At 42.8% G+C, this 14,079-nt stretch overlaps 1 protein-coding gene across 1 annotated transcript in view; it reads left to right on the top strand.

The window, feature by feature from the left end:
• Window positions 1-410: 410 nt before the first annotated feature.
• The window catches only part of CHD1 (chromodomain helicase DNA binding protein 1), a 64,770-nt gene continuing 51,101 nt past the window's right edge, over window positions 411-14,079 (top strand). The window contains 5 exon segments of the mRNA XM_018562193.1: window positions 411-578; window positions 3,315-3,510; window positions 6,863-6,982; window positions 8,953-9,020; window positions 13,378-13,542. Of these exon segments, the coding sequence (XP_018417695.1) occupies window positions 535-578; window positions 3,315-3,510; window positions 6,863-6,982; window positions 8,953-9,020; window positions 13,378-13,542 (593 nt within the window). The 5' untranslated portion in view covers window positions 411-534.

Raw genomic sequence — 14,079 nt, 5'->3', positions numbered from 1 at the left:
TCAGATGATTCAGCAGGAATCGTCCAAAATCCATCCACCTGTCGATTACCCTATCCCCTCGACAGAAGTCAATCATTGGAGCAACTTTTTCCCAAAGGAACATATTGGAAAATTGTCTGCTGAATGTTTATAGCGGCTGAATGATTATAGCCAATCTGCTGCCAGGACTGTTTGGGTATTTTGACAGCGGTTCCGGCCAGTGTGCACAGCGGGAGGTTCGTTCTTCCACACTGTTTACTGTGGGTGAAGGAATCCGTCATATTTTTTAAGCTCAAGGAAAAAAATATAACCGTGTATATTGCGCTTTAGGTCTAGATTTGCCTGAATAAGCTGTACAAGTATTAAATTAAGATCTAGACGACAGAAAATAAATTATATTTGATACCTTTTTTTTTTTTTTCTGCAGGTTTTTTTGGGGAATTGTTACTCTTCTTGCAGTGTTTTCCCCTTTACGGGCAAGCATCTTCATGACCAAGTATTAACTTCTGGATTTGTACACTTTTTTTTTTTTTGTAAACCTGTGAATATTTGACAATGAACGGGCACAGTGAAGAAGAAACTAACAGTGGAAATTCAAGGTATGAATTTGTTTTCTTTCTCTTCATTAAAATGCAGCTGTAGGCAAATGGGAAGATTTCCAGTTGAAATACAACGGTTTACAATTGTTAAACTGGTAAGAATTCTGTTCAGGCTGCTTTGGGTACCCGGCCAGACAGCACAACCAGATACCTGATCTTGGCCTAGGTTCCACCTCAGTCTGTGATTGTGCAGTGACAGAGCTACTGCTTGCTGATGGTCATCCCTATGCTCGTCTGTGAGCACGCTCCCACTGTTAGATTCATAGGACTGGAATGTATTTGGGCCTGATTGGCTCTGACTTTTTCTCTTCCTCTTGCAGTCTGGGAGGTGCAGTGCAGGGGGTTTACAGGAGGCCCATATGCACACCAACTGTTGTACTAGGTATTTGGAAAAAAAAAAATATATTTTTTTTTAATGAATATGTCACAGCATTAATGGTGCACTCCAGTCTCAGTGGGGAAAATACAGAAGCATAGCCTACCTGCTAACCTGTTCCATTTTATAGCCAGACCTTTCTATATTGTGCCAGTCCAATCCACCTTTTGTCTGTATTCTAGTAACCCTGGAACACCCTTCTTGCTGTGTGTAAAAAAATTAATAGAATCCTTTTATATTGGAGATGCTCGGAAAGTTTGCCTGAAAATTCAGTGCATCCTGACTGCTTCTCTCCTCCCCACTGGGCCCCCGGTCTGTGTCCCATCCAATGCCCGTTACTCTCCCCCACCGGTGTCGGCAGAGGCAGCAGGGATCCGAAGGGCCACAAACCAGTGCCCAGCGGGGAGGAGAGAGACCGGGAGGATGCTGAGCGGTGCGCGGTGGAGACAGCTGTCACTGGGGGCTGATCTCTCCTCCCGCACGGTCCCGTGACAAGCGGAGAGTCAGGATGGGAAGCAGTGAGCTGTCAGGAGGCTGAGCTCTCCTCCCTGCTCAGCCTCCTATGACAGGTGGAGGTGTCAGGATGGAGAGCGGCTTACAAGCACTCAGCAACCAGCTGATTGCTGACTGTTTGTAATTAACTAAGGACATGGTTATGAATGGACATGAACACTCAGTATAGAGGCTTCCTCTTCATTCATAACGGCGGCTGCAGAAAAACATTTAGAATTGTGTCCTCAATCTCTCCTTTTATATATATATATTAAAAGGAAAATATCAGGGGTCTGTTTAGACCCTTGGTTCTCAACTAGTGGGTTGTGACCCCATGTTCAGTGGGTCACTCCATGCCTTCCTTCTAGGAGAGAGACTCCTCAGCTTCCCCCTAACACAGCAAGCAGTGCCGAGCAGCCATTCAAAATATGCTACCCGGCCCTGCGTGTCAGCTTGAGGTGGGCTGGAAGTATGGCCATAAGGAAGCTCCATCCATACGTGCGTTGCTTACAGCTCCCACATGTGCCCTGTAGAGACCTGGACTTGACTGACATCACATTCTGGCTCCCGGCACCTTTACAATGCGTGCAAGGGAGCTGTACAAACAATGCACATATGGATAAAGCTCCATCACAGCACATCATTCCACACTGGACCCTAGTCTGAGGATCCATTCCAGTTCTCATAAGGTAGGGAGACTGGGTGGATCTTAAAAGGAAAAAAAATGATAATTTTTTTGGGGAGTGTGAGAGATTGTGTCTGTGGTTGTGTGTGTATGTCAGTGTTTTTGAGGGCCCATTCACACTAGTACAGTAATCACACAGTCCTTTGCGAATAATGCGCTGCACCACGCAATCACACCTACTGTGTGTTCTGGTGTGGAAGGTGCAATGTGTTTCTCTTTTTTCTATTACATGGTGGATGGAAGGGCTGAAATATCAGATGCGTTCTGCTTTCTATGTCTCGCTCCTTTCCCTAATTATCAGTTCAGATTTATAAATATTTTGATATTTGTGGCGAGTTCAAAAACACTTTCCATGGGCCCCATATTTCTTCACATGCTTCACTCCCTTCTTTTACTCTGGCAGATAATCCTTCCACATGCATTATATCATTTACTTCTACTATCCAGTCTTTTATTGCGGGCTTCTTAGATGTTTTCCACAGTCTTGAGATTGGAGCTCGACTAGCATTTTAAAGAAAGCGAAATATTCCCTTATTAAACATTTGTTGCCAATAGACAGGAGAACCACCTCCGGTTTCTCCCAACCTGTAGTTTGTCTGCATATCTCAAATATTCCTTTGCCAGGATGTCTTTACTCTTTCACATTCCCACCATATATGTACCATGGCTTCCCTCACAGCGCCAACACTTCTCTGAGACATCAGGAGCAAATTTCAATACCACCTAGTTAAGATCTTATTTCGTTCTTGAGTTCGAGTTTCTGTGGGTCCTTTAAATGCCCACCTGCATGCTTTGTCCCAATCCACTAGCTCTATAGTATGTCCCAAATCTCTTTCCCATTTCCTCATATAGTAGGGTCGTGGCAAATGAGCGTGGAGTTGCAGAATAAGCGTGAAATAATATGATCTTTCTCAATAGCGTTCAGACAGTATTCCTCAGTGAGTTAAAGTTCTTGATAAAGTACCGGTCTCATATGTATATCCAGATATCTAATCTGGAAATATGCTAGCCACTGTCCTGAAGCTAATTACCTCTTCCTGAAGCTAATTCTTCCATCAATTTAATTCCTTGACCCTCTTTCCAAATCTTATGTTTTATCATGTACCATTGTATTGTAATGGAACACAATTGTATTGTTGGAATAACAACCTTTTATCCGTTTTTTTAATGGATTTTTCTGCAGTAGCCGAGCAGATGATGAATCTGGTTCTGGGTCGGGGTCATCATCTGGCAGCAGCAGCGATGGAAGCAGTAGCCAGTCTGGAAGCAGTGACTCTGATAGCGGCTCAGAATCTGGAAGCCAGTCCGACTCTGAGTCGGACAGTTCAGAACAAAAGCAAACCGTTCAGTCAAAGCCACCAAGGATGGATGGGGCTGAGGTAATGCACCATTGTGAAATCGTAGACTTTTTTTTTAACCATGCAGTTTGTGAAAAAAAAGTAAAATAAAATTAAAAATACCCCAAAAATATATATTAACACGTGCACACTAACGGAAACACAAGTAGGGTACAGCTACGTACGAAAACGATGACTGCGCCAATTTTGGTGTGTTATTTTAAATACAAGGTTGGTTATTTTATATTGGCTTGGAGTTTTTTCATTCAGTTTATTTAAAATCCATGAAACTAATTGAAAAATTGGGGAAAAAAGTAAAGCGGCCTTTACTTGTATTTTAAAGTGTAATTTTGCTTAGTTCTGTGTATGAGCGTTTCGAGCGATCTAATTTTTCCCTTACCCTGAGTGCTCTAATATGACAATACCACCTTCCACTAGGAAGTCTGCGCTTTGCCCCACAGCTCCTTACCTGATGGTTCAGCCATTTACGTTTACATTTACAAAAATTTACGTTTTTATTTTATTTAATTATATCAAGCAGTCATTGTGAATTAATCTCACTATTACTGCTTGATTAATTTCTGGTTATTATTAGGCTGCTTCAAACTTTAGAACAGCCAATAATAACCTTAGTGACACTGATCCTGCAGCATCTCAGGATCAGCTGTCACTAAAGGTTTTCTGATCGTTCCAACAACGATCAGAAAACTGCAACATTGTTTCAGGAATAGATACATTATGTTTCCATTGCTGAAAGTTTTTTAAAAAAAGCCAGTATACATCGGGATTTCCCGATCTGTACCAGCTGTCATTGACGGCATGAGCTGCAAATGCGGCTCTGCTCTCACTGTCAAGACACCGGATTCCTGAAAGGGATCTGGTGTCTGAAAAAGCTTAACTCTTTCATCACTGGATACCTCTATACTGAGGCATCCATTAATGAATGGTAACCGCTGATTCTCATCGTTTACCAGCATTGCAGAGCCGAAAATAACTGGTCACATACACTGTACGTGGCCAGTCATTTGGGCACATTGTGGCGGGACGTACAGTGTACGTCTCCCGTCACAAAGGGGTTAAAGTGACACTTGGGGCCGTGGCTACTTTACAACACACACAGGCACCATGAGGGATAAAAGTAGCCACCCTCAAGAAGTAAGGACAATGTCAGTACCAATTCAGAGATGATTTGAGGATCTACAGCTGAGTGATACACAAATAAGATAGATTCTTGTTAACCTCCCTGGCGGTATTTTCGAGTGTAGCCTCAGGGTTACTTTTCCATACCATAAGCGGTAACCCCGAGCTACACTCGGAATGCCGCATAGCATTTACTTACCTTGTCCCTCGAGCCGCGCTGTGTACTCCGGCCGATTCCGGGTTCGGTCCCTTGCGAGCGTACGTGTCACAGGGGGGCGGAACCGGCAGGATATTAAAAAAAAAAACGGCAAAAATTTGAAAATAAATTAGAATGGAAAAATGACACGAAAAAATCATACTGCCAGGGAGGTTAATAGTTGGGGAACTTGAATGTATTTGTAAGGTTAAACTCCTGAGTTTAGTGTCCCTTTAACCACTTCAAGACCAGGTGTTTAGACCCCCTTCCTGGCCAGGTCATTTTTCAGTATTCAGCGCTGCAGTACTTTGACTGAAATTTATTCCGTCACGCAACGCTGTACTGAAATTAATTGTATACCATTTTTTGGGGACAGATAGAGCTTTCTTTTGGTGGTATTTTGGTCCTATATTAAGGGAAAATTATAGAACATTTTGAAGAAAAAAAGTTTTATTTTTCATTATATTAGGAAACAATGATTATTATCCATATTTGTGGTAAAATGTAAAAGTCGGGGTCACGTCGGGTAAATAGACACCAAACATGTCAAGCTTTAAAATTGCGCGCACCCACGAAATCGCAAAAAAAGTATCATACCCAAAATTGACCATAGGTGACGCTTTAAAAGCTTTTACCGCTCATCAGTTTAGTGTTATCGGTGATTGATGGCCCTAGAATTATGGCTCTCGTTCCAACGATCGCGACGGTATGTAACATGTGCGGCGTAATGTGCGCAATCGTCATTTTCGCAAGTATGCGTACCCGACGCCTGTTTGCATGCCTGTATGTATGGGGGGAATTTAAAAAAAAAGTAATTCTGTTTTATGTGTAACTTTAAATTTTTGGGGGGAAACTTACATTTTTTTTTTTCACTTAACTTTATTGCTATGGCATAGGGGGGGGTTTCTTGGCCCCCTATGTGATAGCAAAGATGTGACAGGTCCTCTTTATGGAGACCTCAGGGGTCTCCAAGACCCCTAATGTCACCTACCGTGTTTCCCCGAAAGTAAGACCTAGCGCTATCTTCGGGGATTTCTGTAATATAAGACCTACCCCGAAAATAAGACCTAGTTCGGTGGTAGGTCTTATATTACATAAATCCGCTAGGTCTTACTTTCGGGGTAGCTGCACATAAACTGAATTTTGAATCTAAAGACCGGCCGCAGCTCCCGCCCCGCCCACACCCCAGCCGGCCGCAGCTTCCGCCCACACGCCAGAAGCAGCTCCCGCCTACACGCCTGACGGCCGCAGCTCCCGCCCGCACGCACGATGGAAGCGGAATATCATACGCCGCCTTCCGGGACCTCGTCCGGTCCTCCCCCAGCCAGGTAAGACATCCCCCGAAAATAAGACCTAGTGTCTTTTTTCGTGCAAAAAAAAAAATAAGACACTGTCTTATTTTCGGGGAAACATGGTAGGACCCCCCTGAAGAAGCTGATGAAGAAGAGATCTGCTTCATCAGCTTCTCTCCAGCATCTGAAGCTGGAGAGTGACACAAGAATGCAGAAGTGATGTAATATACATCAGTTCCGCATTCTGACAGCGGAGATGGGACTGGAGGGAGGTCGTGTACCGATCTCCCTCTGATCCCCTGTGACAGAGGCACTATGCTGGTCCTGGGCTCGCACCGGGACCGGCGTGACACCGGAAGGGGGGGGGCACCCATACCGGGACCCCATACACGCGATCCGCCGGCTCCATAGCCAGCGGATCTCTTGTATGTTAACAGGCATCGCTGCCTGTTTTTAAATATCGGGCATTTCCCACTCGCACGTGCCCAGCGGCGCGGCTGAGCGTACGTCTAAAGACGCCCGCTCAGATCTAGAGAGCTCCTGGCCGGCAGTGTTTTTTTTTTTACAACGGCCGGGAAGTGGTTAATGTATTATAATTAATCATGTAGGTGTTGTAATAGGCTAAGGATATTTGTATGCACTGAGGGGTTCACCGAGCAAATATATTTAGCGGGAGGCCTATGTGAATGTTAATATCTCTTATAATTTGCAAGAGGAGTTCATATCTCATAAAATGCTTTTTTTTATATTTACCGTTTGTATACAGTTCTGGAAATCAAATCCCAGTATCCTCGCTGTGCAGAAATCGGCCATGTTGAGAAAACAGCAGCTGCAGCAGCAACAACTGCAACAGAAACCACCAGCATCTTCAAACAGTGGCTCAGAGGTGTGTGAATCATTACACTCATTTGAATTTCGACATACATGTTTGCATGTATATAAAGGCGCAACTTGCCATATTTTGCGCTCCATAAGCCGCACCGGACCATAAGACGCAGGGAGGTCCGGTGCGGCTTATGGAGCACTGAACAGACCGGAGCTTCTGTACAGAAGCTGTGACAGAAGCTGCAGTTAGTGACCGCTGAGGCAGGTGGGGCTGTGATTACAGCGCCACGGTCTCGGTGATCACACAGAGCAGTCGAAGAACGTCCGTTTGTCTGCTCTAGGGGCTCTATGGTGATCTCTATCGCCGCCGCCACTGCTCGGTTTTAATACGAGTGATCTGATTAGATCACTCATATTATACGAGCAGTGGCTCCTACTGTACATTTAGCTCTGATTTAGCAGGGCTAAATGTACAAAAAACTACACCCGACGCCCGAAACTGCATGTCTTGGGCATCGGGCGATATGGATTCGCTAAAAATACGGTATATAGTTGGTTTAAAGGTTGTTCCACCTCAAAATTGCTGACTGGATTACATTCTGCCTTCTAATATACCTATTTAAATACATTGTCACAGCATATATGGTATGTAGTATGTTAGTGAGAATGTTTGTTTGAAGCGTACCTAAACTCAAGAACATGTATTAAAAAGTAATAAATACCAATACGTTGCAGCTTACCAGTCCTTAGATGTGGTGGCTGCATTGGAATGAGTTCATCAGACTAAGAACCATTTTAGCTAGTACATAAAATTCCAGTTGATCTTGCCAGAAATGCAGTGTGCTTGTCACTTCCTGTGAGAAGAAGAGAAGACCGCATAAATATCTCTCCTTTGTAAACTACTAATCTCATAAAGCTACTATGTAGTGGGGATGAACAAAGGCAGATTTTTTTTTAAGTCCAGCCTGTGTGACAATCATACAAACATGGCAGCCCCCATAGCTACATTGGAGACAGCAAAGGACGGTATTGGGTTATTCACAGCATTACTAGGTAAATAGGGGGGGGTGCTTGAACAAAGAAAACTGGTGTAGCCACCACATCTAAAGATTGATGAGATTCAATCTTAGTTTTTTGTTTTTGGGTTTAGTTACATTCTAATGCAACATGTAATTGTACTGGTTTTACTGTAGTCTTGCCTTCTCTTGGTAATTGTGACATAGAGTAGACCTAGGTGGCTACAGGCCTGACTGTAGGAGGTTGGATTCTAGGAATAAAGGCGATATATCAGCGGCCGATACAGCGGTACATCCGTGATTTCTTTCCTCCCCGCCAGGAGCTGCTCTGTGTCCCAGTGGGGAGGAGAGAAACTGTCAGTCCGCCGAGCGCTGTGGGAGGAGAGCGCTGTGAGCAGCCGGCTTCTCCTCCCACACCGCTCGACCTCCTGTCACAGATCGGAGCAGAGCAGTGTGGGCGGAGACAGCCAGCGCTGTCACAGGAGGCTGAGCTCTGCTCGCTGAGTGTTTGTAAATAATTAAGGACAGAATATGGTTACTATATCCTCAACTATGAGTGAATGGGAAGTGATCTACATCATCTCCTGTCCATTCATGATTGTGGTTATAGTAAACACACTCTGTCCTCATGTTATAAATGAACAGGGACACTCAGTACAGAGGATTCCTGTTCATTTATAACAGGGGCTGCAGAAAAAGAGATTGTGGTCTCTGTGTCCTCCATCTCTTTTTCTATTTTAAACGGGAAATATCAGGGGTCTGTTTAGACCCCTAATATTTCCCCGAAGCCCCTAAAAGTAAAGTAGAAAATAATAATTAATAAAAAAATTTAAAAGTTTATAAAAAAATAAAATATTAAATAAAAATTGAAAAAGTTCAAAGAAAAAAACATTTTCCGTTTTGGCCTGACATATATTATTTTTTTATTTATATTTTTAAAATGTTCATTTCGGTGCACCTATAGTTTTCACCTTTTAGTTGCTGTATGAATTATTTGTTGGCTTTTCCTTTGTAGGACTCCTCTAGTAGTGATGAATCCAATGAGGATTCTTCAAGTGAAAGTAAAAAGAAGAAACATAAAGAGTGAGTCTATTTGTCACATTACAGTCTGTGCTTCTAATCTAAATGTGCTGATTCCTTGTCTGTTGTCTAAGTGTTTCTCGGTGCTGGTGTTATTTTCATTGCTTCATACACCAATCTTTGTTCACTGCCAAGTTCTTGTTTATCTTCCAAAATGAATGCTCCTGATAACCCCGAGTATACAAATTACTTCAAGCTGCGTGCTTGATATTTAACTTGACATAATTCATTGCCAATCATTGTGGTCTTTTCCTAACAACAGTGGCAGTTTACATCTGAAACTTCGCTTTCAGTGTGTCGGGTTTGCACTTAGCTGTGTTAGTCTGAAGTCTCTGGATTTACTATTTCTTCTGGTATTTAGCTGCACTGCCTTGGTCTTTGTTCTGCCAGTGCTAACCTGAATTCTTGCTTGCATACTTGTGGTTAATTCTGCAGTTGCTTCTTGTTCTGTACGTCCCTCGTTTTGCTGTTTTGGTCCATTCTGTTGTGCAATGACATGGGGTATGGTATGTGTGTTATAATGTGTGAAGTATAGGTCGCTTGTAGTTTTAAAGCTTTGAAAGGTTACATTCTAAATTGCTTAAAGGCTAATCCCACTCAGAATGAATATTTTCAGTTTTTGGGTAGTGGTGGTGGGTTGAGTCACATAGAGGTTTCTGCAGTATCTCCAATACTAGCTATGCTGTAATCTGATCATTTATTTTATCAATCTATGTATTTAGCCTTTGATTACTGCAGTAGTGTGGGAGAGGGGAGCAAGGTATTGACAGCAGCGTTTTGATGCTTTCCCCCGAGTGATTCAAAAATCCATTGGGTCATTTTTAACTCGCACACAACTCTGAAATATCACTCTAGGGTGGGCTTAGCCTTTAAGTTTTTTTCATGACCAGACTGACCCCTGTAAGAATGTTTTTTGATCAGTTGCAAAGCACTCGGGCTTGGTACCTTTAACAGTAATAAGTAGAAGAAAATAGTGTTAAACATCACTGCTTTGGCAGAGGCTAGCTTTCAAATGACAGTAAACTTACAGGAGTCTGGTTTATCTAGCAATAGAAAAATGTCACCAGCACACCATAAGTTGAAAAAGCAAAATATTTTATTGCCAATAGCAATAGCTCATTGGCAAGCCTCTCTAAGCCTGATGAAGGGGACCCTGCGAGGCCCCGAAAGCGCTTGCCAATGAGATACAGCTATTGGCAATCAAATATTTTGCTTTTTCAACTTAAGGTGTGCTGGTGACATTTTTCTATTGTTCATGTGTGGCGGTGCCATCTGCAGTCATTTCGAGCACCCACCTTCATCAAGTGGGAATCCCGGTAAGGAGTGCGGTATGGTTCCTCTTTCTGTTTGGTTTATCTAGCAGTCCCTGCTGTGAGTTGCTGTAAAGTTGGGTATACACAGTTATATTTTCTTTGTTTAACCTGCAGACTGAATGAAGAAAATATAAAAAGATTCTTCCATCTATGCTTCAGTGCTTGCAGCTAATTGCCTGATTTTCCAGCCTGCTCCTTCAATCAGCTGATTGAGGGACGCCGGGCAGAAGGCTGCCAACAGGGGCACCCACTACGTGAATTTCGGCAGGTTCATCAAGAACTAGCCAAAAATCGCACAGTGTATAGCCTACTTTAGTAGCAGTTTGACCCAAAGAAGTGTTTCTGAATATGAACATTCCTGTTTACATTCATACCTGTCTCCACATGGAAAATGGAGGGCAGACATTGTTAAAACCAGATATTGAAATATGTATGTGTGAACCTTAAATGATGATTGATTTTCTATATTTTAATCTATCCAAGTTTGGAGATTCAGTTTTTTACTGTACTGCTGATTTTGAGTTTACAATTGGTAATCAATCAGTAAGCCTGACAGGCAGACCTAAGTATAGTTGAAACAGTTGTTGGGAATGCCCAAAGAAGACTTGGCCTTCAAAATGAGTTTGAAGAATAAACCACATTACTCAGGACATAGACTATGATGCCCAAAATGGGATAGAAGGAGAACGCATGACTCAGCTACTAAGAGTATGGCACTCCCTTATGCTAATCAGAAAGACTTTTAAGGTAAACATCACATAGGTTATTTTAAAGTAAAAGCATGGATAAAAGGATGAGGGATGTTCCTTGAAGGGGGACACATTCACACACTCACACACTCATTCACACTACAGACACACACACATGCACAGCATCACACAGACACACCCACACTCACATTGAATAGACAGACACCTGTTAGGATTATTTTTTACTTACTAACTAAACACACGTTTCTTAAGCATCTTATAGATTTCTGCTGTAAGATATACCATATTTTGTCATCATCAAGCATCTTATAGACTCATTCTGTAAGATATACCATATCCTGTAATATTTTGTAACTTTAAATTAAACACATTCTGAACTTTATACAACAACGGAAACAATCATCTATTATTGAACTTTTCCACCCTATGCTTCGAGAAAAAGAATGACATAAAAAAATCATATTTCGTGTCATTTTCTTACAGACATGTATTCAGACCCCCTTCCCTTTTTTTCAATTTTGTTATGTTGCAGCCTAATACTACAGTTGTTTAAATTGTTTTGGTTTTTCCCCTCATTAATCTACAATCCGTACCCCATAATGACATAAAGTGGAAACTGAATGTTAGAAATGTCTGAATTTATTAAAAATAAAAAAACTTAAATATCACATGTACTTAAGTATTCAGACCCTTTACTCAGTACTTTTGTTGAAGCACCTTTGGCAGCAATTGCAGCCTTGAGTCTTTTTGGGTATGACACGACAAGCTTTGGGGATTTTCAGCAATTCTTTGCAAATCCTCTCAAGCTCAATCAGGTTGGAAGGGGACCGTCAGTGGACAGCCATTTTCAGATCTCTCCAGAGATGCTCAATAGGGTTCAACTATGGGCTCTGGCTAGGCCGCTCTAGGACATTCACAGAGTTGCCCTAAGCCACTCCTGTGTTGTCTTGGCTGTGTGTTTAGGATCCTTGTCATGTTAGAAGGTGAACCTTCGGCCCAGTCTGAGGTCCTGAGCGCTGTGGAACAGGTTTTCATTGAGGATATGTCTGTACTTTGCTCCATTCAGCTTTCCCTCAACCCTGACCTGTCTCCCTGTCTCTGCTGCTTACAAACACCTCCACAGCATGATGCCCACCATGCTTCACTGTTGGGATGGTATTGGGCAGGTGATGAGCGGTGCCTCTTTTCCTCCAGACAGAACATTTAGAATGGAGGCCAAACAGTTCAATCTTGGTTCATCAGACCAAAGAATCTTGTTCCTCACAGTCAGAGTGCTTCAGGTGCTTTTATGTAAACTCCAAGCGGGCTTTCATGTGTTTTGCACTGAGAGGCTTCTGTCTAACCACTCTGCCATAGAGGACAGATGGGTGGAGGGCTGCAGTGAAGGCTGTCCTTCTGGAACTTTATCCCATCTCCACACAAGATCTCGAGCTCAGTCAGTCACCCATCAGGGTCTTGGTCACCTCTCTTACTTAGGCCCTTCTCCCCGATTTACTCTGTTTGGCCAGACGACTAGCTCTTGGAAGAGTCATGGTTGTGCCAAACATCTTCCATTTGAGAATTAGAGAGGCCACTGTGCTCTTGGGAACCTTCAGTGCAGCAGATGTTTTTTGTAGCCTTCCCCAGATCTGTGCCTTGCAATAATCATGTCTCTGAGCTTGGCAGGCAGTTCCTTTTGACCTCATGGCCTTGCTCTGACAGTATGTATTGTCAGCTGTGAGGCCTTCTATAGAGAGGTGTGTGCCTTTCCAAACCATGTCCAATCAATTTAATTGACCACAGATGGACTCCAATCAAGGTGTGGAAACATCTCAGCAACAATCAAGAGACATGGGAGCCACATCAGCTCAATTTCAAGTTTTGTTGCAATGGGTCTGAATACTTATGCCAATGTCATATTTCAGCTTTTCCATTGTCATAGGTTTGCAATCATTTCTAACATTCTGTTTTCCTTTGTCTTTATGGGGTACTGAGTGTAGATTATTGAGAAAAAAAAAAAGAATTTAAACTGTAGTATCGGGCTGCAACATAACCAAATTGAAAAAAAGGAAGGGGATCTGAATACTTTCTGAATGCACTGTACGTTTACCAGCATAGGTCTAAATCCAGATGCAGGAAGAACTGTCTAATCAGGGCCTAATACTGGATATTAGGGTGTTCATTATAAAATGTAATAGTGTTAGTGTGTGTGGAGTAGGATTCCTTTTGCAAGTGAGAGTCAGAGTGGTTGATTCACTGGGAATTTGCTCCCTATTTTTTGTGTGCGTGTGTCTGTGTGTTTGAAGCAAGCTTGCATGTTATAACTTTTCAACATTTCCGCCCTCTCAATATGTGCAGTGAAGATTGGCAGATGTCCGGCTCAGGTTCTGATAGTGGCTCTTCATCGACCAGTTCCAGTTCAGATTCTGACTCAGGGGGGGATAGACAGAAAAGCAGCAGTAGGGACAGCGAATCTGATTATGAACCGAGCCATAAAGTAAAAAACAAGAAATCTCAAAACAGGTAAGGGCTAGACTCTGATGGTTTTCCTCTATATCATTTCTATATATCTGGGTATTCCCAGAACTATAGTGTAAACATTTATTGCGTTTTACTTTCATAGCTGTATATATAACATTGTACTTTTATTGAATGAAAATACATCAGCACATGTAAGGATCTGACTTGACATCTTACATGGTGTAACCTGTACTTGCTATGCAAACTTGTTTTTTTCTTCCACAGACAGATGATGGTTTACTCAAATGGGTTTTAAGTATGGTGCCGTTTTTAATCATCAGTTATAGAGCCGGTTCACACCACAAACATCACTTGGCCTCTGGAACGCACTGTATTGCAACCCGGCTGTCTCCCTGCGTTCAGGGGCGGGAGGGGGCTTGGCGGCGCATTGAAACCTATGACACCGCAGCCACACACCCCCGTCCGCAGTGCGATCGCCTGCGTGGTACATTAATGCCTGCGTTCCGGTCCAGTGCAATCTGCAAAAATACTTCAAGCACTATTTTTGCAGATCGCACTGGATCGGAACGCAGGCAATGA

Source organism: Nanorana parkeri, unplaced genomic scaffold, assembly GCF_000935625.1.
Source record: "Nanorana parkeri isolate BGI_ZX_2015 unplaced genomic scaffold, ASM93562v1 scaffold564, whole genome shotgun sequence".
Lineage (NCBI taxonomy): Eukaryota > Metazoa > Chordata > Amphibia > Anura > Dicroglossidae > Nanorana > Nanorana parkeri.
This window is presented reverse-complemented; position numbering and strand designations above follow the sequence as displayed.